Source organism: Pseudonaja textilis, chromosome 2 (genome assembly GCF_049901715.1).
Source record: "Pseudonaja textilis isolate UNSWEBS1 chromosome 2, rPseTex1.2, whole genome shotgun sequence".
Lineage (NCBI taxonomy): Eukaryota > Metazoa > Chordata > Lepidosauria > Squamata > Elapidae > Pseudonaja > Pseudonaja textilis.
In genome coordinates, this window is record NC_141991.1 from 59,602,334 (window position 1) to 59,628,023 (window position 25,690).

At 37.0% G+C, this 25,690-nt stretch overlaps 2 protein-coding genes across 5 annotated transcripts in view; one reads left to right on the forward strand and one right to left on the reverse strand.

Moving 5' to 3' along the window:
* DNAH1 (dynein axonemal heavy chain 1) overlaps positions 1 to 25,690 on the forward strand; it is a 199,825-nt gene that overhangs the window by 157,840 nt on the left and 16,295 nt on the right. For all 4 annotated transcript variants that reach the window (XM_087924016.1, XM_087924015.1, XM_087924017.1 and 1 more), the window contains 11 exons: positions 457 to 665; positions 1,752 to 1,923; positions 3,194 to 3,385; positions 4,405 to 4,515; positions 6,806 to 6,991; positions 19,688 to 19,879; positions 20,998 to 21,165; positions 21,469 to 21,660; positions 22,686 to 22,817; positions 24,174 to 24,299; positions 25,168 to 25,287. In XM_087924016.1, coding sequence (XP_087780142.1) covers positions 457 to 665; positions 1,752 to 1,923; positions 3,194 to 3,385; positions 4,405 to 4,515; positions 6,806 to 6,991; positions 19,688 to 19,879; positions 20,998 to 21,165; positions 21,469 to 21,660; positions 22,686 to 22,817; positions 24,174 to 24,299; positions 25,168 to 25,287 — 1,800 coding nt within the window. The remainder of the gene's footprint in view (positions 1 to 456; positions 666 to 1,751; positions 1,924 to 3,193; positions 3,386 to 4,404; positions 4,516 to 6,805; positions 6,992 to 19,687; positions 19,880 to 20,997; positions 21,166 to 21,468; positions 21,661 to 22,685; positions 22,818 to 24,173; positions 24,300 to 25,167; positions 25,288 to 25,690) is intronic.
* On the reverse strand, positions 9,102 to 13,186 carry LOC148126871 (HAUS augmin-like complex subunit 3). The gene is made up of 4 exons (XM_087924021.1): positions 11,975 to 13,186; positions 10,282 to 10,712; positions 9,563 to 9,779; positions 9,102 to 9,317 (listed from the first exon to the last, which is right to left on the reverse strand). The coding sequence occupies exons 1-4, from the start codon at positions 13,184 to 13,186 to the stop codon at positions 9,102 to 9,104; spliced, it is 2,076 nt and encodes a 691-aa protein (XP_087780147.1).

Consider the following 25,690-nt stretch of genomic DNA (forward strand, 5'->3'; position numbering starts at 1 on the left):
TTTTAAAGATCATAACCAAAACTTGAACGGCACTCAGAAGCAGACCAGTAGCCAGTATAGTTCGTGGAAAAGAGGTGTAATATAAGCCTCCAATTCTTATTTGATATTCAAATAAGATTCTTGCGGTATTCTACTTTCAGTTACAACTTTAGTGTAAACTCTATTATATGACAGTTTTTGGAAGTCAAAAGAGAAAGAAAAAAGTTTATAAAATAATGTGACAAGGCTATTCAGGGAGGGCATATGCCTAACATGTACTGCAAAAGAAGAAGAGAAGGAAAAATAGGGATATTGAATCTTTCAATATATAGAAAGTGTATCGGTTGGTTGGTTGGTTGGTTGGTTGGTTGGTTGGTTGGTTAAATAAAATCTGCTAATATAAAAATAAAATAGATGCGTTGGAGAGATCGTGGAGAAAATTGAAACAATGAAATAATATCATTATATGTTTTTTAGATCAAAAGTGAATCCTTCCTAGAGGATATCAACAATTTGTTGAATTCAGGAGACATACCTAACTTGTATGCCCTAGATGAGCAAGACCAGATTATGACTGCTATGAAACCAATTGTTCAGGACCAGGGACTTCAACCTACCAAGGCCAACCTGATGGCTGCATATACGGGAAGAGTGCGAAGTAATATCCATACTGTACTATGTATGAGGTATGAGCTAACTTGGAACATATGGCTTACAGGAAAAAAGGAACTCTTCATCTTCAGCATCTTTCCTCTTGTCTAATGGTGACTCATATCATAGAAATCTACACAAATTACCCCCAGCAACCTTCCCAAGCTAATACCAAAAGCAATTTGTGACTAGTAACACTTCATCCCTGCAGGGATAATGAGAGATGTCATCCAAAAGGCCGACATAGCTACAAATTAGGGGATTTTAATCTAAAAATATATAAAAAGGAAGACAGGGAGTTCTCTATTCTTCACATTTTCCCCAACATGCTACGCAAAAAATACTTGAGCCAGTGGTACTTCCATCCTAGTCCTGCCCATTTAATTACACATGTGGTCCTAAGTCTCTATAAGCTTCTCCTACCACTGTTGCAAAATGAAGACCCGAATTAAAACCTACACCTTGAAAAGTTCTCTATATGCCATGGTTGCCATTTTTCCTGTTTTGGAAGAATTTGTGAGATGTGTTAACTTTCTTTTCCATTACAGAGAAAATACCATGGCACCTAGCACTTGTTAGAGTTTGGGAGAAGGAGAGTGTATCTATCTAATCTATCTAGTGTATCTATCTTCTTATTTGTACCAGCATGGGGTTCTGAAACAACAATTCCATTATTATTTTTGCTGCTACTGCAGGACTTTGCTTGGCTTTGCCTTAAGTATTTCCTTGAGTGAGTGTCTCTTCTGAGCCACTTCTCCCCTTCACACCCACTCCAGGCCTTATACATTATTTTGCATATCTCAGTAGCTAAAACTTAAAGTTCAGGATTTTGCTTTGGATTACTGTAAATTCAAACTCCCTTACTAATCTTTGTGAAATGAAGTGCTGAGAACATGGGATTTTTTTTGTCCTTGGACCAAGCTTTCAAGTCTACAGATACTAGATGGATTAAAGCTTATGAGTCATAGTGCTTCCACCTTCAGTTATAATGGAACCCGCAACCCTTCCTTGTGTCTCCAGGACAGCCTTTCCTGCCTATAATGTATTCCAATAGAACAAAACTGATATAAACTGTTCTAACAAGAACTTTTCTTACTCTTTTCTGTTTCCTGACAATTTAGTCCTATTGGGGAGGTGTTCCGAGCACGGCTCAGACAGTTCCCATCTCTGGTAAACTGCTGTACCATTGACTGGTTCAACGAATGGCCTACAGAAGCCTTGGAATCTGTTGCTGCTTCCTTTTTCAAAGATATCTCAGATGCTGAGGTTACTCCTGAAGTTTTAGGAGGCATGGTAAATACCTCTCTTGAAACAAATTTGTCATTCTGTGAAAGAAGGTATAAAGTTTAGCAGCTAATAGGCTGACTCTGTAAACTGCTAAGAGAGGGCTATAAAACACTATAAAGCAGTATGTAATTCTAAGTGCTATTGCTATTGCTGATTGCTAGACAAAGGCACAGGTCCTTCCACTGAGGATCTGTGTACTGCATGAGTCATAAAGATGGCTGGGAAAATATCTACAGACCCCTCACATCCTGGACATAAACGGTTTCAACTTCTACCCTCAAATTGATGTTATAGAACACCAGAACAACTAGACACAAGGACAGTTTTTTTCCTGCATGGCATCACTCTGCTAAACAATTAATTTTCACAACACTGTCAAACTATTTACTGAGACTGTATTAGCAGGGGTGGGATTCAGCTGGTTCGGGCTGGTTCGGGCAAACCAGATGTTAAATTTACATCTGGTTTGCTGAACCAGTAGTTGAACAGACTGGCTGTCCCCGCCCATCCTGCCCCACCCTTCCCAGGTGTCTCCACGTGGCCCGTTTTGGATGCAGATAAGTGCAGGGTCTACGTGGAGGCTCTGGAAGGGTGAAAAACGGCCCTCCCGGAAGTTCCGGAAGTCCAGAAACGGGCCTGTTTCCTTCTTCCACAGAGCCTCTGGACCCTGAGGGGAGGCCATTTTCACCCTCCCAGAGGTCCAAGGGAAGCCTCCCGACTCTGGGGAAGGTGAAAAACAGCTCTCCTGGAATTACTGGTAGGCCATGCCCACCATGGCCATGCCCACCCAGTAACCGGGCAGAGAACCAGTTGCTGGGATTTTTTAATCCCACCCTTATGTATTACTATTACTATTCTCATATTTCCTATTACTTATCTCCTTCTACTTATGACTATAATGTTGTTGCTTGTGTCTTTACCATTATATTGTTTTATTTAGTTTCCTGGTATGATTTTGATTGCTTATTTAGTATTCTATGACTATCACTGATTGTTGTATCTTATGATTCTTGATGAATGTATTTTTTATGTACACTGAGAGTTTATGCACTTGTGTGTCCATTCACACTTGGCCAATAAAGAATTCTATTCTATTCCAATCCAATAATTATTAGAATTTAGAGCATTTTCTTTTAATAGTGGAATGCGCGCTATTTTTTAGGTTGTGTTTTATATTTTCCTAAAATATGTATTCCATAAATAATCTCATTTGGTTCAAAAATCTACTTTATTAAAAAGTCTTTGGAGTTTCTTAAAATTGTTTTCTATATTGTAGATTCAAATGTGTGTAGAGATTCATCAGAGTGTTGCAATTAAGTGCAAGGCATATCTGGCAGAATTGGCAAGGCATAACTATGTCACTCCCAAAAGCTATTTGGAGCTGCTCGGTATCTTCATTGGTTTGATAGGAACAAAGAAACAGGAACTCAACAATGCCAAGAATAGGATGAAGAGTGGATTGGATAAGGTGGGATTCTTTGGAAACATTTGCATTGATTTGCTTCCTCTTTTTAGAGGAACTTCATATAATGGATTGTCACAATGATTCCTGTATGGAAAGGTCTTGAAGCAACTTTTGATATTGCTTTAAAATTGCACCCAATGTTTTACTACACCAAAATCACCTCCTCCTCACCATATTCACCATAACTGCTAACATATTTATGTTGGATATAAGCGGGCATTCGTTTTTTCTTCATGTGTGTGCATATATACACAGAATGATAAAAGTTAAACATTTTGTTGTTATCTTTTCCTGAGTAAAGCTGGCCTAGCATTTTCCTGGTTTTGGGATGGGGGGAGTTTGTTTTTCTAAAATTGGATCTAGCCTAAGTTTCTGAACCTGCTTCCCAATAAAATCAGTGACGATTCCAACAGATCTGACTAAATTATCCAAGTGATGTCACTCAGGCTTTAGATTTAATTAATGTGAAAATGCTACTATTGATGCTGATGAATTCTGTTTATTTTTAAAGAAAATTTAGACATTTCATGAATAAACTACTTTCAGAGAAAGTTAGAGATGATTAGAAACATGACACTGTATAATAAAACCATGGAAAAGCCAAACTGACAATGGAACAGCCAACTTTAAAGTAAAAAATAACTACAACTGACAAGAGTCATCCAAAATTAAACATCCGTATTTACCATTTAGTTCATGGCATAGTTACATGTATGCTCAAAATTGCACTAATACTTATTCTGACTGAATTTTATATCTGAAAGACCTTGATAACAAGTATAATCACATTATTCTGTGCAAACTAGAATCTCTAATCAGGAGACAGCCTTGATTAGTGATTCTACAAGTTACCCATATCCCATCTACTAGGCTGTTTGGTTCATGTAGGGTACTGACACACTCAGGATACAAGAGAAAATAATTTCTATCCCACTTAAATTCTTTCAAGTATGATCACTACATTCTTCTCTTCATTTGAGATTCACCTTGATGGATTTTATATTTAGTTTTTTTCCTTCCAGCTTTTGCGAACAGCAGATGATGTAGCAAAAATGCAGGAAGAGCTAGAATTAGCTCGCCCCCTGCTGGCAGAGGCTGCCAAAGACACGCTCGTGACCATGGAACAAATACAGGTACTGTATGCTCTGCAATGTACCTTCATAATGCAAGGTGAACATATTATGTGCAAATGCTAAATCTCATTGTTCCTGTGTTAAAGAAAGCAGCATTTATATTGCATATCTGTGTTATTTTCATCTAGGCCGTGGCCTGCACTTAGAATAGGGAAGTATAGGTTGAATATCATTAAAGAGCCACAAAATGTTTATTGTTGTCTTTATTATACAAGAGAGGAGTGCCATTTATATTTCCTTACAGAGGTGACAAAATATCTAGAGTTGCTTTTGCTTTAGTACGCAAACATTTAGTTCAACATATCAGTTGCTTCTCAAAAAGTAAAAATGTATTCTTTAAGCCATGTTCTTGAAACTGATTTTTCATGCAATCAAGAATTGGGAATTTACATTTATTCCTTTAGAAATGTTGAAATTCATTTTACCCCATAGCACAAATAACCTCATTCAGCAGCCTTTCATGCCAAATGACATTTCTGTAGTCATTCCATTTGCATTTTCAATTATCCTTCCATCCTCCAACAATATCTTTTGTTCAATTTGATGCCCTCTAAGTAACTTGGAAATCAGTTCCTTTAATACTGAAGTCCTTCTGCTAGACAATTGCAAGGGTTGAGGGGGGTTTTTCAACTCTGAGGGGCAAGAGTTAGGGAAGATTGTGCCACACTCTGTGGTCGTTGAGCCACTCCAACTTGCTACAGGCAAGTAAATAAATTGATACCACTTTGGTGAGAAAAATAATACTGTTTTGTGTGGAAGTATGAACCCAATCAGTGCTGGACCTGCCCAAATGTTGTGCCCAAACATGAGACAACATCAATGGAGAGAAAAAGCATTGGATGACTGAGTCTAGAGCTAGTCCACCTCCTATTATGCATTTCTGAATAGTGCACGAGTGTGAACCAAAGGGACTCATAGTCTTAGGAAGCCAAATTCAGAAGTTGTGGGAGCTTCATCACTAGAAGCTTTCAAGAAGAGACTGGACTGCCATTTGTCAGAATTGATGTAGAGTCTCCTGCTTGAACAGGGGGTTGGATAGATGACCTACAAAGTTCCTTCCAACTTTTTTAAATCTGTTAAATAACTACTCTGTATTAACACTGTAGTCTCCTGGCTAATGTACCATCACCATACGCTAAATAAGTTAGTTTCATTCCCTTAATAATAATTGTATGTTGCACAATTTGTTATCCCATTAAGCTTAAAATTTTGGTCACAATTACATCTTCATCAGTTCTGTTCACTATCAGGGAAAACAACTTTTTATTAAATAACTGCACCTTAATTATAGCGGTAAATGTATTTAAACTATTTCAAATCTTCCAGAAAATAAGGACAATAAAGCTAAAGTGATTAGATTGCTGAATTGGATTTACAAGCTTGATTGATAGTAATGCCTTCTTCTCAAGAAAAGTGCATAGAATCATGCTTTTAATATTGCTTGTGTTTCTGTTACATGTTCTCTGTGCACTTAAATAAAATAAAATTATTGCTAATAGGTCTTAAAGATCAACTGAACCCTAAAGGCAAATTTATAAAGAATTTAACTTATTCTACATTTGTCTTAGGGATAGTTATTAATGTACATCAATAAAATATTGCTACAGCATATCAGGATTTGAAAATCTTTAGCTTCTCTAGTTCTTAGATTCTCATCATGTTTAGCCATTGAGAGATGATACTGCTTGATATCAACCATAGTATGATATAGATTCCAAACATTTTACAAAATGCACAATGAAAAAGTATCTACAATGACTATAATGTATATAGGTAATCAGTGGTGGGATTCAAATAATTTAACAACTGGTTTGCCCAGGGTCAGGTTGGCTGTTATGGGAGGTGTGGCCTAGCCCTGTCGTCCAGCTCTAAGTCACATGCAGGACGAGACTCCTGCAACAGCCAACCTGACCCTGGGTAAATCAGTTATTAAATTATCCACCCCCCATGCTATCAAAGTAGATCATGGGCACCGCACTGCAATGAAGAAATGGACAACAGAGTGGCCAGCACAAGGAAAAAAGGAGGAGCAGGGAGAAGAAAGAGGGAAAGCAGCCTTCTCCTTCCCTCATGTTGGCCACTCCATTGCCTGATTCTCCATTGCAGCGCAGTACCTAGGATCTCCTTTGATAGCTGAGAGCGGGGTGTGTAATTTTACAACTGGTTCGCACCAGTTCAGCGGAATCCCACCACTGTCGATAACCAATTAAGCTATATTCTCCAATGAAAAATTCAGTGGGATGAGAGAGAGAGATTGCACACAGTCCTAAACACATTTGTGTTATTGCAGGTAGACACAGCTGTAGCAGAAGAGACAAGAAATGCTGTTCAAGCAGAAGAAATGAAAGCTAAAGTGAAAGCTCAAACTGCCCAGGCTATTGCTGATGATGCACAGAAAGACTTGGCAGAAGCCCTCCCTGCTCTGGATGCTGCCCTCGCCAGCTTGAGGAATCTCAACAAAAATGATGTTACTGAGGTAATTAAGAGGATAGATTTTAGCACAAATTTGGTACAAGCATTTTTAGGGTAGCTCACTCTCTGCATGATACATTGGGCTATCTCATTTGGTACATGTACCTCTAATATGACGACATTATGGTTCCCAGGTAGTTATAAAGAAGGTCCTTGAAACTGCTTCTAATTTCACTCCCTGAAGCATAAAAGTCAGGCCATATACCATCCGGTCACCTTATGACTTTTCACCATTACATCATAGCAATTTCAAGTTTTGAAGGAGCTATCTGATCAAGATATGGTTTCCATGTCCTCTGAATGTGGTGCTGATCCCCAAGATGTTTCCTTCCCAGGCGTTCAAGTATAGTGACCCAGGTACTGAAGATAGGAGCCAAGGTAAGTCAGTCATTTCCCACCTGAACAAAGCTAGATTTTGTACCAATTTTGACTCAGTCTGGTGTAGTCATTGGATTGGGAGTGGGGAGATCCTGCCGTGGAAGTTCTAAGGGTGATTTTGAGCCAGTCAGCATTTCAGCCCAATCTACTTCACAGGATTGTTGTTGGGGAAAACATAGTCTTTGTGCTGGGCTTGGCACAATAAAACCATGTCAAATATACCTGCTAAATACTATTCTAATCCAAGATTTACTGTTTATTTACTGCTTGAATCATGTATCCCATGCCATAACAAGTAGGAATTAGATTACAAATGCTCTTCCGTAGAAATTTCTATGGGACAATTGGATCCTTGGCTGAATTTTTTTTCATTATCATATTTTTTTGTCACAATCTTTTGGGGGGCTTGTATGAGATTACAGTTTTGTTTAGTATTGCCCACATTGAGTCACAGTTGATAATTACATTCCAGACTGGTTCACCTATTGGTTTTCTCTATTCATACTACTATTTTGTAGTATCACTTGTGAGATTCATCAAAACAGTTGTCAACCTCTGCTGCATTTTCATGAACCAGTACTTTGTAAGGGCACATAGTTAGGCTTTAAGCTGATGGTTGGTGCATGATGGGAGGCAGAATTGAAGCATCAGGTTAGCTAAATCTGGGGAGGCTATGGTGGACCAAGTATGAACTTTCACGGACCATACTTTGAAAATTATCACTGTCAAATTTTCTATTTCCCCAATATTAACCATGGTCAGTGGGAATTGTAGATGCTGTAGTGTAATCCTTTCAGAGGGCACTAGATTGAGAAAGGTTAAAATGACTGTAATATCCTAATGTTTAGAGAATATTTGCAGAATAAGCTTATAATTATTTCACCATCAAGTCTCTCTTAAAATTACTGAATAGTTCTCTCACACTGAAAATAAAATGTCTGAACTTAAGTAATATTTATACTGTATAACCAAATCACAACCAGATTATGCAATCTCAGCATGGTTATAGCTTTGTCAGCATGCTTTGCTTAAACTATGAAAATTCACAAATAATTAAGACATTTTTAAAAATAATTTCTATAGGTCCTTTCCAACGCAAGTAATATATGCAAAGGTCTATTTAAGAGAACTGAATTTAAAAAGATAACAACATAAAAGAGGGAAAATAATTGAATTTGGCCTTCCTGACAGCTAAGAAAACATACAGTAGTTGAATTCACTGGCAGCTTTTTGAAGTAAAAAATTGAAATGGAAAAAATATCAAAGGAGAGATAGACTATAAGCTGATAATACCAATTCTTATAAGTATCTTTATTTCAGTTCTTTAAAATATTCATAGTTTTATGTATCCCATCTCAATTTCTGCACAACAAATTCAGAAGGAAACCACCCCCACCCGCCCCCTATGTATATATTCTACTATTCTACACTGTAGCATTGAAGAATCCAAAAAAGAAGAACATTATACATGGAATCCTTATATTGTACAATATTTCCCAGATGATTTATGGTAATAGATAGATTTTGTCAAATTAATTCCCAGAAAAAAGCCTCCAATGCAATAGACATTAATGTATTCTTCAGAGAAGAGATGGTAAGAAGATGAAACTTTACCCTGCTAACAATGCCAGAATGTTTCTCTCGAAAGCTTTCCATTCAGTTGAGATGGAATTTATATGAGAGCACCTTGGAGCAAGATTTTCTTCTTTTCTTGTCCACTGACGGCTCCATTATGCTCATGAAGATGCCTGTATCGGCTTTTCAATTTTTTCTACTGTCTTCCTCAGAAGGTCTGGGTTACTGAAGAAGTAAATGTAGAGGTTGCGCTCCGTCTTCAGGAAGTGATCCTGCAGAGATTTGCGTTTGGCCTTTAAGTCGGTCTGGGTGTCCATTAGAATTTGATAGATTTTAGCTTGTGTGATGTTAAGTTGCTCCAGAGGTTCTGATAATTCCTGAAAAGAAAAGTGGTCGAAATAAATGTGAGAAAAGCAGCATATAATTCGTTTAATTCACATGGAAGGGGGTTTGCTATCCAAATTTCATTTAGCATTTATTTCAAAGGGAGAAAATGTAATTATGGTAGGATAGACTGATTCTTTGGTATTCTGGGATGTCTGTACATATATAGCAATAATGTAGTAGAAGAACAGAACTTAATGTATAAAGGACTTTTAATGTATAAAGGACCTTTGCACACCTGAGCACGAAGCATTAATTTATTGGAGTCATCATACATCAAACAGTACAGTGCCTTCTTGTCAGACTCCAGTTTAAGAACCTGAGGAAATGGAGTGGCTAGCTGTACTTGAAGCATTTTGAGTTCCTGGCACAATCTTGAACCCTTGCTTGCCAAAGTATCATACGAACGAAAAAGTTGTTTCTCTTGATTGCGTTGGTCCAGCATCTCCCACAACCTGAGAGAGAAAAGGGCCCTCAAAATTAAATGATTTAAGATTTTAATTCAAAGAATATTTAATATAAATAATAGGGAGATAATTATATATTATCATAACCATATGTGCTAAATAAAGTTGCTACCAAACCTTAAGTCCATTTATTCTTGTTTTATTATTGTGAAAGAATTCAGATTCTTTCTAATTAAAATCTTAAGACAATTCCAATATTTTTCTGAAATACAAAGAGGTGGTTTATTGATGTGACTATTGTGGATATTCTACTCTATAGAAACTGTTCCTTTTCTCCCATTCTGCCTCAATATTCAATTTTTTCCCATTAAATTCTGTTCCATAAAAGGGATGCAATTGTTCTCTGGGATAGTGTTTGTTTCAGATTTAGTCAAATATTATTTAATTTTCCAAAACAATCCAAACCAAGCAAACCTTTCTTCATGTCTAGTAACTATTAGGCGCTTGTAATTCAGTAAAGTTCCACTGCCATTCCACCACCATTCTTTACCGTAAGGTAGTAAGATCGCTTGGCTCTATCAATATCCGTGGAAATTGCTTAATGGAGAATCTTGAATCCTCGAAACAGGATTGCCATTCTTCTGACTTAGACTGAGATTCTTTCAGTACAGTCATCAGTCCCTCCAGCTTAGTTCCAGTCCATTGCACATTCTTTGTCTTCAACATCAGCAAGAGTTTCATCACCTCAAAGTGGCTGAGCTGGCCCAATAGCTGGTCAATAGCTTCCTTTTGTACATGCTCAAGATACTCAAGTTTAATGATTTCCAAGTCTAGTTCTCCATTTATTATTGGCAAACGAAAAAGGCGGGCAATGCCTTGAAGCAAGGGCATAAGCAATTGGGTGTTCCTGTCTATCTCACTTTGGAGAATGCACAACTGTTCCTGGCATCTAGTCACATGAAAACGCTTTGCTTCCTTCATCTGGAAAACAGCAATTAAATTTTTTACAGGCAAAGTTACTAGCTTCACATTTTTCTATCAGTTTTACTGCCAAGTACAAAAATATATTCTGATACCCTCCAAAAAGATTACACAAACAGTAACATTTATGGTTTGCAAAGACAGCTTGAGAATCTAATAAAAAAAGACCCATGGGAATTACAGCAAGATAATCCCTGTACATCTCAAATTTCTGACCTTAAAACAATTTATTTGTAAATGGAAAATTGCCAAAGACATTCAACCTAGTCTCAATTGACTTAAGAAAAAGAAACATTTAAAAATGCAGAAGGAAATTGAAATGAAACATCAGGAGGTTTAGATCTTTTTTCTAACAGTTGGAGGTTGCTGCAAAGAGTAATGAAAATTCAGTTAGTGTGCACAGCATATGTCAGAAGAACTACGGCAAAATTTAAGAGATCACCTGAGAAGCTAACAAGATATGTTAAGGAAGTTAGTGGAGAAAAGAAGGATTAATGTCCTGAAGAATGTGTTAAAAATTCACTAAAAAAATAAGTAGACAATAACAGATTCAAAATTATTTTGAGTATATTGTGAATATTAGAGCCAACAATAACATTTTTTTAAAAAAATATTAAACTAAACTACACTTTTGATCTGCTCCTTATGTTACTGTAAGTAGTGTAACTGCTCAAATAGGATCAATACCAAAAAAGGTACTGCTAAATAGAAATTGTTGAAGGAACATTACAGGATAGTAAGGTAATTGTGGAGAAGGTTTGGCTTCGAAAAATAGGCAGGTGAGAGAAGTATATAAAATTGGCCATGATTTTAAGAAAGTAGGTTGAAAGTAGGTCTTCTTGTTTTTTTCAACATAGGTAATATAAGATTCAGGACTGATAAAGTCTTTTTAATAAATTGGCATTTGTGTCAAAATACATTATATAGCAATAGAGCCACTAGTTTGTACAACTTTAAAATAATTATATAAATTCGTGCACAATAAAGTATTTGATGGCCATTAACAATAATGGTAAAGCATAACAAATAAAACTTGATTATTAATAGCTGCTAGAGTGGCAGGGCAAAACACTATTGGACTTTTGTCTTGTTGTGGGCTTTTCCTAGACATCTGAATGGCCATTACAGAAATGAAAAGTTAAAACAGATTGACTTTTGATCTGCTCCTTGTGTTACTGTAAGTAGAGTAACTGACCAAATAGGATCAACACCAAAAATGGAAAAGAAAGGGCTGTTAACTGAAACCTGAAGGCTTAACCTACCTTGTTCTCCTTAGTGACTTTTAAAAGTTTTTCTGCCCATTGCAAGGCAGATGAAATTCCTTTAATTCTTGCAGTGGTCATGACTGTATTTGTTTTGCTCCACAAATATGTTAACTCCATGTGTCCCAGCTCTTCCCTATAACTTTCCATATCTTTAAGGTGCTTTGTTTGACCAATTTCTGCCTGTGTCTTCAGCCCTTTTTGAGAGAAATCCTGAACAGGTAGGCCTTCAGTCTTGAAATAATCTGCTTTTGGTTGATCTGTTTTTCCTAGCAAGTCTTTCTGTTTAAATTCTGGCTTATTCTTGCTGGACAGTTGCTCTTGATAGAGAATTTGATCCTTCAAAACTTCCAGGGTTGTTTTGTGATTATCGGGATTCTCAACATAAACTAAGCTCTTGTCTTCTAGTTGAAATTGTTGAGCTGTAGATTCTGAAGTTAGTTGTTCTGTAATATCACTTTGGCACTTTTCCCCCAAAGTTGTTTGATTAATCTCCATATCATTGATCATACTTGTCACAACATTTGGAAACAATCTCAGAAAAGCTTTTGTGAAATTTTCTTCTGTTTCCAGATAATGCCCTAGATCTTTTGACAAAGTTAGTTGCTCATACCCAGGTTCCTTATGCCAGTGTTCTAACTTTTCTGTTATCTGACAAACCTTACTGAGGATATCATTATTTTGAAAATTCTCTAGCTCAAGCTTTAGGTACAACTTCTTTAGTTCTCTGTTTAATCTTTCCTTTTCGTCTTCTAAATGGCAGCGCTTTTGCTTTAAACTGGCTACACAAACCTCAAGCTTGTTGCAACGCATTTTTTTACATGCATGTTGATTCTTCAGCATCTGCATCTCTTGTTCAAGTAACTCAAGGGGGAGGTCTTCATTTTCTTGTAGCTCACTGGTTGGCTGAAAAGACTGGCTACAGGTTCTCAACACTTCTCCCAATACTTCACCTTCTAAGATAGGCTTCCCAGAAATTACCAGTTTCTCATAGTCCTCTAGTTCTGCAGTAGTCAGCATATTCTCTTCTCCCACTGTGTTGCAGAACCATTCCAGAAAGTGTTCTGTCTCGGGACAATCAAAGAGCCAGTCAAAGTCTTTTGCATCAAGAGTAGTTCCCTTGGGATAAATAGTTTTCAAGACTTCTACAAACTCTGTTCCTCTGTCAATGTCTTCCATCAAGAAAGCTCTGGAGCGTCTCTGTGTGAACATGTTTGGGTTGTTCCTGTAATCCTGAGAGAAATATTCAAAGTTTGTTTCATATGAGGAACAGCATGACAATATAGCTGAGCAATTATAACCCTTATCACCTCAAAGTAGAAATCTGTTCAGAAAAGACCTAAAATACTAGGATTTTTTTGTTACATTATATAAAAAATACATTAGTCTTTGAAAATATGGACAATGTTCTCATTCATCTTAGAAAGCAGAGATGGACTAAGTAAGGTTTCCAATGGCCAGGGTCAAACTCCAGAGTCTTATGCAAATATTGGTTCTATCCTGACCTTAGCCTAATGATCGGAGGAGGAATGTTTAGAAAATATAGCTCTTACAAGCAGAATAAGGCTTCTTTGCATGTTAATTCTAATAAAAACTTGGGTATTTTAGGAGATTTCAATCAAGCAAATTTAAGGAAAGAGCTCCCAAAATATTTCCAGCATGTAAATTGTCCCACCAGAGGCAAAACTACTTTAGACCACTGCTACACAACAATAAAAGATACTTATAGGTCTTTACCACGAGCAGCTGTGGGGCACTCTGACCACTGCATGATTCACCTTGTGCCTGCCTACAGACAAAGACTTAAAACCATTAAACCAACAATTAAATCAATGAAGACTTGGTCGGAGGAGGCAAAGCTGAAACTCCAGGCCTGCCTTTATTGCACTGATTGGAATTTTTTTGAAGATGCCTTTGCAGACCTAGATGAGCTCACAGATACTGTAACATCATATATTAGCTTCTGTGAAGACTTATGTGTAGCAACAAGGAACCTGTAAATATATAGTAACAATAATCCTTGGTTCACAGCTAAATTTAAACAGCTACGTCATTCCAAAGAGGAAGCCTACAGAAAAGGTGACAGAATGCTATACAACAGGCCAGAAACATATTAACAAGAGAGATCAGAGCAGCAAAAAGAAGCTACTCTGAAAAGTTAAAGAATCAATTCTCAATAAATGAACTAGCAAACATGTGGAAAACTCTTAAAAACATCACTGGCTTCACCAAACTTCCTTCCCAGGCAGAAGGAAATCAACAACTAGCAGATGACCTGAATGTGTTTTACTCAGGTTGGAAAAGAAACTACAGCCACCTATCTCCACAACCCACATCTCAAACACACCAAAAACAGCCAAGCCTCCTACAACTGGCCCCAATCCATTGGGCTCACAACCTCTGGTGATCACAGAAAAAGAAGTGCAAGATCTATTACACAGACAGAAGCCAGGAAAAGCACCAGGGCCAGACAAGATAACTCCTTCTTGCTTAACAGTCTGTGCTGACCAATTGGCCCCCATCTTCACTGGACTCTTCAATAGATCACTATGTTCCTTCCTGCTTCAAACATTCTACCATCATCCCAGTGCCAAAGAAGCCCTCCATCAAGGAATTGAATAACTACAGATCAGTTGCTCTAACATCTGTAGTTATGAAAATCTTTGAAAGGCTTGTGTTGTGACCACCTGAAAACCATCATGGATCCGTTGTTAGATCCCATTCAGTTTGTATACTGAGCAAAGAGATCAACAGATGATGCTATTAACATGGCTCTGCATTACATCCTACAACACCTTGAATCTCCAAATACCTACTCAACAGTCCTCTTTGTAGACTTCAGTTCAGCATTCAATACCATCATTCCAGATATTCTTCTAAGTAAATTAAACCAACTAGCGGTACCTGAACACACATGTAAGTGGATCATAAGCTTCCTAACAGACAGGAAGCGGCAGGTGAAGCTAGGCGGAATCACATCTGATACCTGTACAATCAGCATAGGGGGCCCCCAAGGCTGTGTGCTCTCTCCACTTCTCTTCTCCCTATATACCAATGACTGCATCTCAAACGATCCATCTGTTAAAATACTGAAGTTTGCTGATGACACAACCGTGATTGGTCTCATTCGAGACAATGATGAATCTGCACACAGACAGGAGATTATACAACTTGCCTCATGGTGTAACTGGAGCAATCTGGAACTGAACATACTCAAAACCGTAGAAATGGTGGTAGACTTTATAAGAAACCCTCCCATACTACCACCTCTTACAATACTAGACAACACAGTATCAACAGTAGAGACCTTCAAATTTCTAGGTTCTACTATATCACATGACCTAAAATGGACACCTAACATCAAAAACATCATCAAAAAAGCACAACAAAAAATGTTCTTTCTGCGCCAACTCAGCAAGCTCAAACTGCCCAAGGTGCTGCTGATCCAGTTCTACAGAGGAATTATTGAGTCTATCATCTGCACCTCTATAACTGGTTTGGTTCTGCAACCCAACAGGACAGACACAAGACTTCAGAGGATAATTAGGACTGCAGAAAAAACAATGGCTACTAACCTGCCTTCCATTGAGGACCTGTATACTGCACAAGTCAAAAAGAGGGCTGTGAAAATATTTACAGACCCCTCATATCCTGGACATAAACTGTTTCAATTCCTTCCCTCAAAACAATGCTACAGAACACTGCACACCAGAACAACCAGACACAAGAACAGTTTTTTCCCCAAAGCCATCACTCTGCTAAACAAATAATTCCCTCAACACTGTTCAACTATTTACAAAGTGTATACTGCTATTACTGTTAATCTTCTCATCACTCCTTATCACCCATCCCCTCCCACTTGTGATTGTAGGACTGTAACTTTGTTGCTTGTATCCTTACGATTTATATTGACTGTTTCCTAGTTTGATTTGATTGTTGATTGTACCCTATGACTATCATTAAGTGTCGTACCTTAACTACTGATTCTTGATTCTTAATGAATGTACCTTTTCTTTATATATACTGAGAGTATTTATACCAAGACAAACTCCTTGTGTGTCCAGTCACACTTGGCCAATATTCTATTCTATTCTGTTCTGTTCTGTTCTATAAAACAGTCATCCATAATGTAGAGTAGAGTAGAGTAGAGTAGAGTAGAGTAGAGTAGAGTAGAGTAGAATAGAATAGAATAGAATAGAATAGAATAGAATAGAATAGAATAGAATAGAATAGAATAGAATAGAATAGAATAGGTTTATTGGCCAAGTGTGATTGGACACACAAGGAATTTATCTTGGTGTAAATACTCTCAGTGTTCATAAAGAAAAGGTACATTCGTTAAGAATCAAGAATCATAACGTACAACACTTAATGATAGTCATAGGGAACAATCAACAATCAAATCACACTAGGAAACAGTCAAGTGGGATTATTTTCTAATTACAATCTTCTTCCTACACCAAGTAGACATGACAATAAAAGAAATACAGATAGCACATTGCTATCCTTTTTTCAATCTCATCTCTACAACCACAGAATTTTGGTTTGTTTCTTTTTAAAACAGAAATTGCAGTTCTTAGGCATATTGTATAAAATTGCAAAGCACCACCACTACTGGTTAATCAATGAGAAAAACACTTCCACATATTTCTGGTCTGTAGGCTTGCTTCTGTTAATATAACTCTACTGATTAAGATGAAGCTTTTACCTGACATGTAGTGATGTGCCTGGTTTGCTCTTTTTTGTTTTTTACTCTGCCAAATTGTCCTTGCTTAAGTTAGCTATAAAGGTCATCTGAAAAAGTGGCAACCAAGTTTCAGTCCAGTATCTTATTCTTCTATCAAGGCTGAAGTCTATTTAATCTTTTTCTTACATTTTGCTTAACTTAGGGTAAACTAATACCAAAAGTACAAGGCTTCTATTCTTGTGCATAGGAGAGACTTTCTACAGATGAACCCTATCATGCTGAAAATTTCCTCTTCCACATGCCTCTTAAAGATACAAGAATCCTATACACTTTTAAGCTCAGTCACACTGATTCCAGTTACAACAACCATAGTATTCTACACTGTCTCCCTTTCTCTCCTGTTGTAACACAGTTCACCTTTAAGGTGTTTGATCCTGCAATAGTTAAGTCACTGGGTAGAATCTACCATTGCATTCAAAATATTCTCAGAATTATATTCCCTCTGTGCTTTGTACAAACACACATCACTTAGTAACTAATGACAAATGCTGGACACATCTTTCTATTATCATTTAGATAGTTTTATCTAGGTGACCCTGTGCTTATGCTTGCACCTTTATTCGAACATTAATCTTACTGAACACACCATAGCAAAGCCTTAATAAAAAGACACAAATGGACCTCGTGTGACTGATACATATGTGCACCCCTACTGGTAACTTAAATTAACAATTTCAATCACAAATGTTCTTTTCTCATGCAGCATAAGCCTGACATGGGTTACCTGCAAATATGAAACCAGCATATCAAAGAAAAATATTTTGGCCCTTTAATTGTTATATAATTACTGATCACTGATTTGGCTTTTAGAACAACATTCTTGCAAGAAAACTGTAGTCCTGAAATTTTAATTTCATTTTCTTGAATTATAGGAGGGGAACCTGTCTTACCCTCCGCATCAAACTTAAGCAAGCAGCATCTCAGTCTGATTATAAAAGGACCACAGGTGTATTATGGGGCAGAAATATTACTTTTGTTATACTAACTGGTCTGACACCCCCCCAAAGAGTTAATGAACTAATCTAAAACCTTTTGGTTAATAAGTCTTAGAAAGGATCAGCCTTCTTGATAGGGATGTGGCCTTCCAAATGGTTTTGAACTTCAGCTCCCAAAACCCCTCACTAGTGGCCATGCTGCCAGCATCAACAGCCAAATATGGTTCAACATTTGAAGCGTCTCCCCACCCCCCTTCTTCTCCTTCCGATAAATAAAGCCTCATCTTGCGCATTCCATCTTGTTGGTTATAAACAGTTTGTTATTGCTATGCAGCGATTAGACTGATAATTTCCCTGTGTTGAATTTTCGATTTAAAATTTCCCATATTTATCTGTGAAGGACAAATATTCAGCAATCAAATTACATCTTTTAAATAGAGAACAAATAAGTTTCTTGGAGAAATGCACGTTGGCAGACTTCACGTGTATTTTAAGCACACAAATCCTAAAGAAAATAAATGCCATCAATTCTAATAAAATTGTCTTTTGCATAATTGTTTGCCTAAGGGTAAATGCTTGGTAAACATATATTGCAGCATTTTATATCTTCTGATGAATTTGATCTTTATTTCTGAGGCTTTTTTAAAACAAAAACTAGGTAACATTGTATATACAATCTCTGCTTTATTAGGCCTGAGTTTGTCTCCCTATCACCATCCACCTGTACTTTTACTTCTGCAGCTTTCAAGGCAAGGTCACTCACGACCCAAAAACTTCATGCAGTTCCCTATCCCTTAAGATACCCTTTTTTCCCCTGGTAAGCCCCAATGTTGTTGGTTTATTTGTTTTTGGAGAAATTAAGCTTTCTCCAAAAGACAGAAAAATGAAAACAAAAGATGTCTTCATTAGTCATGATCCCTGAGTTCTTCAGAATTGCAGAAAATGTCTGTTTTTCCTTATTCCATTCGAATATGCAGTTGTTTCTAATATTCTAATCTAGATTGTTTGGCCAATTATTGTTCATTTTTCCTATTCACAAATTCTATCTGTGGTTCTTAAAATTTTGCCCTCTTGGCTTCTGCCTTTTATTTTCCATTAAATTGCCTTGCTCAAATAATGAACTTTTTCTCCCCAGCCAAAACCTGTGATTATATAGTCTTCATTTTTCTCCATTTTTGTGCCTGTCTTTAATAATCATTGTTACCTGCTTTAATCCATTTTCATGTTTCAGTCTTCCTAACTATCTTTAACTTTTCTTGTTCACAGTTCTTTCCAAATGTATCAGGTTTATAACTTCCAGCCAGGTTGGGCTGGTTGGAATACATTAGGCTAGGGAAAGCTGCCTAAAGAGACTATTTAGTTTACTTTTTCTTCTGTGTTCGAATCCCTCTTAAGTTCTATTCTTGACTATTTTCTCCCTTTACCCATTATAGAGAAAGGACAGTATCAACAAATTGTTCAAATGTTCAACTATGACTTGTTCCAGCCAATATAGCTAAGAGCTGTGGAAAAGTGTAGTCTATCAATACTCAAGAGAGAATTTGTTGTTCATTGTTTTTTTAGAGCAAAGAAGACACTGAATTAGGCCTATCTAGCTAGATGCTTTGCTCATCTAATCTCACATTTGCAAATGCCTTTCTGATATTTGCATTTGGATGCTTTATTGTGAGTCAAACTTTGTATATCCAAGACAGAATATATAATCATCTCCCTCCCAAGTTAACCATGGATCAAGCTCTTTTCCAACATTTTTCCCTCTCCGCATGTCAGATCATATCATATAGCACTCATCAATTTATATAATCTACAGCAACGCATCTCTTCTAAGAATCTGTTTGCACCATTTGCAATGACCTCAGACATCCTCATGGTTTCTAACCTCTCAGTTTATATTTTTCTTTCTGTCTTTATATTTTAAACTTTCTACCATTGCTTTATTGAGTTGGAGATAATTATCAACACTCTACTGATAGAAAGACATTAATCTGAACTACTTTTTAAAATATTTCATTGTAAAATATTTCCAATCAGGTGCGAGCAATGCAGCGCCCTCCACTTGGAGTGAAATTGGTGATAGAAGCTGTTTGTATTATGAAGGGAGTTAAGCCCAAAAAGATAGCAGGCGAGAAGCCAGGAACTAAGATAGATGACTACTGGGAACCTGGCAAAGGTCTTCTTCAGGACCCGGGGAAGTTTCTTGAAAGTTTATTTAAATACGATAAGGTAAGTACTTGAAAGGTGTTTATTCTTACTCACAGACACGTGCACTTTTGTTTCCAGGGTCTTCTCTTACTTTTCAGGGACCAGCAGTATATGTTCTGACCTGGATGAAAGGTTGCTAAAATTGTTCCTGGGCTTTTAACAGCAGCTTGATCTGCAAGATATAGCAGGTGGAGCCTTTTATGGCAATCGGTAATAATCCATACTACCTCCTGATATCTGTAGGTGGAGCTGTTGCTATAAGCAGAAGAGCTGAGTTGTGTTGAAAAAACACATAGTTTGGTAACTTTAAGCATCTGGCTAACTATGGGATTTAAAATGGTCAATGTGTATGCATGTGTGTTACTTTTTTTTTTTAACCCTGTGCCTTTTACATATGGATGGCTATTGTTATTCATCCCAAATAAAAATGCCAGCAAAATCTGTGGGAATCAAGAACTTGCATTGCTAAACTAAAAATAAAATGGGGCGGGGGGGAGGGGAGGTAAGGGTTGCAAACCCTTACTTTTTTCCTCAATTTAGATTGGAATTCAAGTTGAAATGCCTCTCTCTTCCAGGACACAAACATCTACCTGATACTTTTGCAGAGATGCAGAAGTCTCACTGCATTGTTTTCTCATGGTCATATGCTATCTTGAAATAACATATAGTAGTCCGCTCAACTGTAGAAATTAAATTATATTTTGCTTGTTTATGCTTAACAAATGTAGTTTTTTAAGTATGGCTTATGATTCAGTGTGTTTAAATCTATCCAGTTGGAACAGCCTGCAGCCTGTACGCCATTACTAGAGATTTTCAGACTAAGGTTGTACAATCATTTGTTTGGAATAGTTTTAGGATTCCTGTTCTGATTTCGAGAATTGGGCTAGAAGACCTCCAAGATCCCTTCCCCATTACTGTGGTTTTATTACATAATTCATGATTATAACTTTGTGACTATGTGTTAGAAACTATTATCTTAGCTTGGCTTCAAGTGGAAAGGAATAATACAACAAACTGTAACATTCCTCTGATACAGCTAACGTATTTTTATTATAAAACCTTGCACTGTTTCTCCTGAGCATTCATATCTTCCTCCTACCAGCATTCATAAGCATTTTTTTTTTAAAAAATCATTTCAGGATAATATTGCAGATACCGTGATCAAGTCCATCCAACCGTATATTGACAGTGAAGAATTTCAGCCGGCAGTCGTAGCTAAAGTCTCCAAAGCCTGCACATCAATCTGCCAGTGGGTCAGGGCTATGCATAAGTACCACTTCGTGGCAAAAGCTGTGGAGCCAAAGCGCGTAAGAATTGCTTTTTCAAAAGATGTGCTTTTTCAAAATCACGTATTAGATACCTCTGCCATCTTCTATGCTTTAGGACAGAGGTCCCCAAACTTGGCAACTTTAAGACTTGTGGACTTCAACTCCCAGAATTCAACTCCCAGACTTCAACTCCCAGCTATGCTGGCTGGAGAATACTGGGAGTTGAAGTCCACAAATTTTAAAATTGCCAAGTTTGGAGACCTCTGCTTTAGGATCTTCTTAAAAAGTACTTGAGAATCAGGGACAATGACTTGGTGTTCACAGTTATTTCCATTTCCATAGCAAGCCCTGAAGGAAGCTGAAGAAGATCTGCAAGCCACACAGAAAATCCTTGATGAAGCCAAGGAACATCTCCGAGAAGTGGAAGATGGCATTGCCCATCTTCAGGCTAAATACAAAGGCACTTTAGCCACAAAAGAGGAACTAGAGATGAAGTGTGATCAGTGTGAACAGAGACTGAACCGAGCTGACAAAGTAAGCATAAATCAAGTAATAAGATAAATTCAACAAATTAAGTCAAATAAAATTTTAGCTGCTAGTTTATGTGCAAAGATTGACTAATAGATTGCTTCATTTACACTGGGGAAACCCAAACTTGATTTTTACAGCTATATTCAATTATGATTAATCTCACAAGCTGAGTTGATTTTTAAACAGGCCTTCAATGCAGGTTTGAAATGGTGGAGCTTTTTTGTGTCTTTTTTAAATGATCTCCAGGCAAATGCAATGATAAATTTACTCATTTGAACTATTTGGCCAATGGGGTAATCCCTCTTATCACAAACAGCTACAAAAACAAGGAAGCAGACACCAGTAGACTGTATGTATGTATGTATGTATGTATGTATTTATGTAAATGGAAGGAAGGAAGGAAGGAAGGAAGGAAGGAAGGAAGGAAGGAAGGAAAGAAAGAAAGAAAGAAAGAAAGAAAGAAAGAAAGAAAGAAAGAAAGAAAGAAAGAAAGAAAGAAAGAAAGAAAGAAAGAAAGAAAGAAAGAAAGAAAGATTCTGAACCACTGGGGATTATGATAGTTGGCATACTGGCAGGTTGATTCTAAAGCATCACAATCCTGAATTGTGATTCAGTTGAGATAGCTTAGAATCAAGCCAGTATCTGCATAAGGCAGGGCAGCTTAATGGTGCAGTGCAGAAGGGCCCAATAGAAGAACACTAGGAATTAACACATTTTCTACCCCTTTTTTACTGTCTTAAATAACACGACTGTCTTCCTACAAATTTGCTTTGAAGTGTTACATTGGAAAAATAATAATAAAATTATATCTTTCTACCAAAATATATGTTGGTCAGGAAAGGTTTTCCACTCCCAATTTACAGTTATTTTATTAATTTAATCATATGTGGGATTCAAGCCTAATGTTTCATGTTAAATGTTTTTTTTAAGTTCATGTGTTACCTTCTTGCATTTCCTATTAGAGTTTTCTGCTAGGAGGAGCTCTGAGGAAGAAGCAAAATAATACATTATATATATGTTGTGTTTAGCTAATTAATGGTCTGGCTGATGAAAGAATACGTTGGCAGGAAACAGTCCAGAAACTAGATTATATGATCAACAACATTGCAGGTGATGTTCTCGTTTCCTCCGGCTTCATTGCATATCTAGGACCATTTACGGTGAGTATGAAAAATGTCTTCTTTTCAATAAACAGTTTGATATTGAATAAAGGCTGCTCCTACAGCTTTATACCAGGACAATATATTTGCTGTCCAAACATTTCCAAGAGAATTATACTGTAGACACTTGGACACAGATGAGTCCTTTCTTACAGTCTCCCAGGAAGCAAGCCTTTCCAACCAAAATGGCCTACTACTCTTCTACTGGCTGCTACTCTTCTATATAGCCTCACTGCTTTCAGTTCATGCCCTGGAAGGTCGGCTGAGATGATGGGGATCTCCCTCCTGATAAAAACAAAGGGAGTGAGCCAAACAGTGAATTTGGGTTTGGGTTTATCCTGGAGCAATGAACAAAGTCTCTTTTAAAATAGCAGGAATTTAAGCTGCTTGCAGCAATCCATCCCTGTCTATAGTCCCATGGTGAGATAGGTGGCAAATAAATTTAACAAACAAAAAAATAAATAATCTGTGAGATGACCAGCTTCACTCAAAGTAAAGTATTTCCTCATTGCTTTTCTTCTTCAATTGCACCATTTTCAGAATTACGCAGATATACAAAGTTGTTCTTGCTACCCAAGTATCTTTCATAGATTGATAACCTCCTTTCATTGGAGAAGGGGAATCCATCAGTGGTGGTATGCTACCAGTTCGGACCGGTTCACTCGAACCGTTAGTAAAAAAAGCCTCCAAGGATCAGCTGAGAGGAGGGAAAAAAAGGCCTGGGACAATCAGCTGGGAGGAGAAAGAAGAGAAAAGGACAGGATTAGCCCTCCCATTCACCCCTGTGCTTTTCTCTTCTTTATCCTCTCAACTGTTTGGCACTGCAGGCCTCAGCTGGTGAGGGGAAAGCTGCGCATGCATATTAGGTGCGCGCAATCACCGAACTGATAGTAGACCAGGTGGGATCCCCCTGCTGGAATCCATGGTTTGCTCTTATCCATGTGAGGCCTAAATTCTTGTTAGATTAGATCCAGACTTGCTGTTAAAATTATCTAAATTAGAATCAATTACGCAGTACTAACAGGGAGTATGCACACAGTTCAAACTGTGTTTTCTAATCATGCTTTGGGAATCGATGAGCTCTAAGTGCATAGTTGATGTTATGTTTACAATAAAATCTGAACATAAAAGGGAGCATGTGAAACCATAATTTATACCATTTGAACTGAACCTTCACTTGAAACTTCTTAAAATAGTTATTCCCTACTGAAACTACCGTATGTTCTAAAACAGGTTTGCTTATTGACATCAAACCTCACCTTCAATATCAAGTACAAGCTACAAGTAGTTGGAAAAAAAAAAATTGATTAACCATACTGGTAATTTATGCTAATGGTTTGATATTTTCCTTTGTAGGGTCAATATCGCATATCCCTTTGTGAGGAATGGCTAAGCCGTCTGGAGTTATATAACGTTCCACACACCAAAGAACCAAATCTGATATCCACACTTGGAGACCCAGTGAAAATCCGTTCATGGCAGGTAATCTTAATGTGCATACCAGCTGGTTTTGTCATATATCAAGGCTTTGAATTGCTATGTGCTTTTTAAGGCATGCAAATCCTAGATGGTGATCATACAAAAGGAACAATTCAGGGCGATTTTAAAAAGTTTTGAGAATTTTATACATTCTACTTGATCAAAAATATTCAAGAAATTACACCGCGAAGAAGTATTTATGTTGGTGCCCTCCAGTTATTTGGGATTGTGATTTCTATACCTTCTAGAATTGATGCCTCCCTGAGAGGCTCTATACTGTTTTTTCAATATGCCAACAGAGCATCAGTACATTGGGATAACATCAGATGAATCCTTATGTACAGAAAATCACCAGTACAGTTTGCTTGGACTTGCTTAAGAGTAAATCAAATCAGGGAAATAAATCATATTTGGACCATCTTAAACCTAAATTATTCATTTTATTTAAAAGAGTTTAAGATTAGTTATGATTGCAGTCTTCTTGTAATATGGACCATTGCAGTATTTCTGGAAAATATGGACACTTTTTCTTTTTATATACTGTATTCTAGAAGCTCTACTGGCTCCTGTCATTCATGTGGATCAGTCAGAGAGTATCTTAACTGAACCTTAACTAAACATATTCAGTTGTTCGGTTTGAAACAACATGCCACATGCCCAACTCTATAAATAAAAGCTGTGCAAGGATGTCTTTAGTTATTCTGTTACCAATAAAAAAACTTTACAGTGAATCAAAGGCGTAGTGTAAAATTCTACTTATATTTTTGATTTCTCTTCCATTAGCGCTTAATTTACATAATGTTTGTACTTTACAAGATTTAACTTATTTTGAGGCATAGCAAACATGTTATCTTATGCTTTTCATATGCAGATTGCAGGTTTACCTAATGACACCTTATCTGTGGAAAATGGTATGATTACACAATTTTCTCATCGCTGGACTCTGTTTATAGATCCACAGGGACAAGCCAACAAATGGATAAAAAACTTGGTAAACCTTCCCTGTTGATGTTATTAAACACCTTCATTTGTATCAAAGGAGTTTTTCTAGGGACATTAAAGGCTTCTTCCTACAGACACTAGTTATTTCTTTCTCTTAAAAGGTTTAACTTACAAATGGCAAATATAACACTAGAAAATTATATTCTGCTATAATTGAACAGTGATTATTTATAGTATATTTTTATTTAATTTTTACCTTCATTTTTATAGTTTTTGATTTCCCTAGGGCAAAACATGTTCTAGAATTGTTAGGGTAAAAGATCAATTTCACCCATGTTGAAAGATCTTGGTGATGAGAAGCTGTGATAAACAGAGTGACTATAATTACTATATTTGCTATCATTTATCAATTAGTTTACACTTCGTTGAAATCAGTCTTCAAAACTTTGCAA

What these genes read in the sequence shown, in the direction of transcription:
- LOC148126871 (XM_087924021.1), bottom strand. Translation starts at nt 13,186, where the DNA reads ATGTTCACACAGAGACGCTCCAGAGCTTTCTTGATGGAAGACATTGAC. An exon ending in AGCGATCTTACTACCTTACG is followed by an intron (nt 9,780 to 10,281) that starts GTAAAGAATGGT and finishes TTTCTCTCTCAG; the next exon opens with GTTGTGGGAGATGCTGGACC. An exon ending in AATTAATGCTTCGTGCTCAG is followed by an intron (nt 9,318 to 9,562) that starts GTGTGCAAAGGT and finishes TTTTCTTTTCAG; the next exon opens with GAATTATCAGAACCTCTGGA.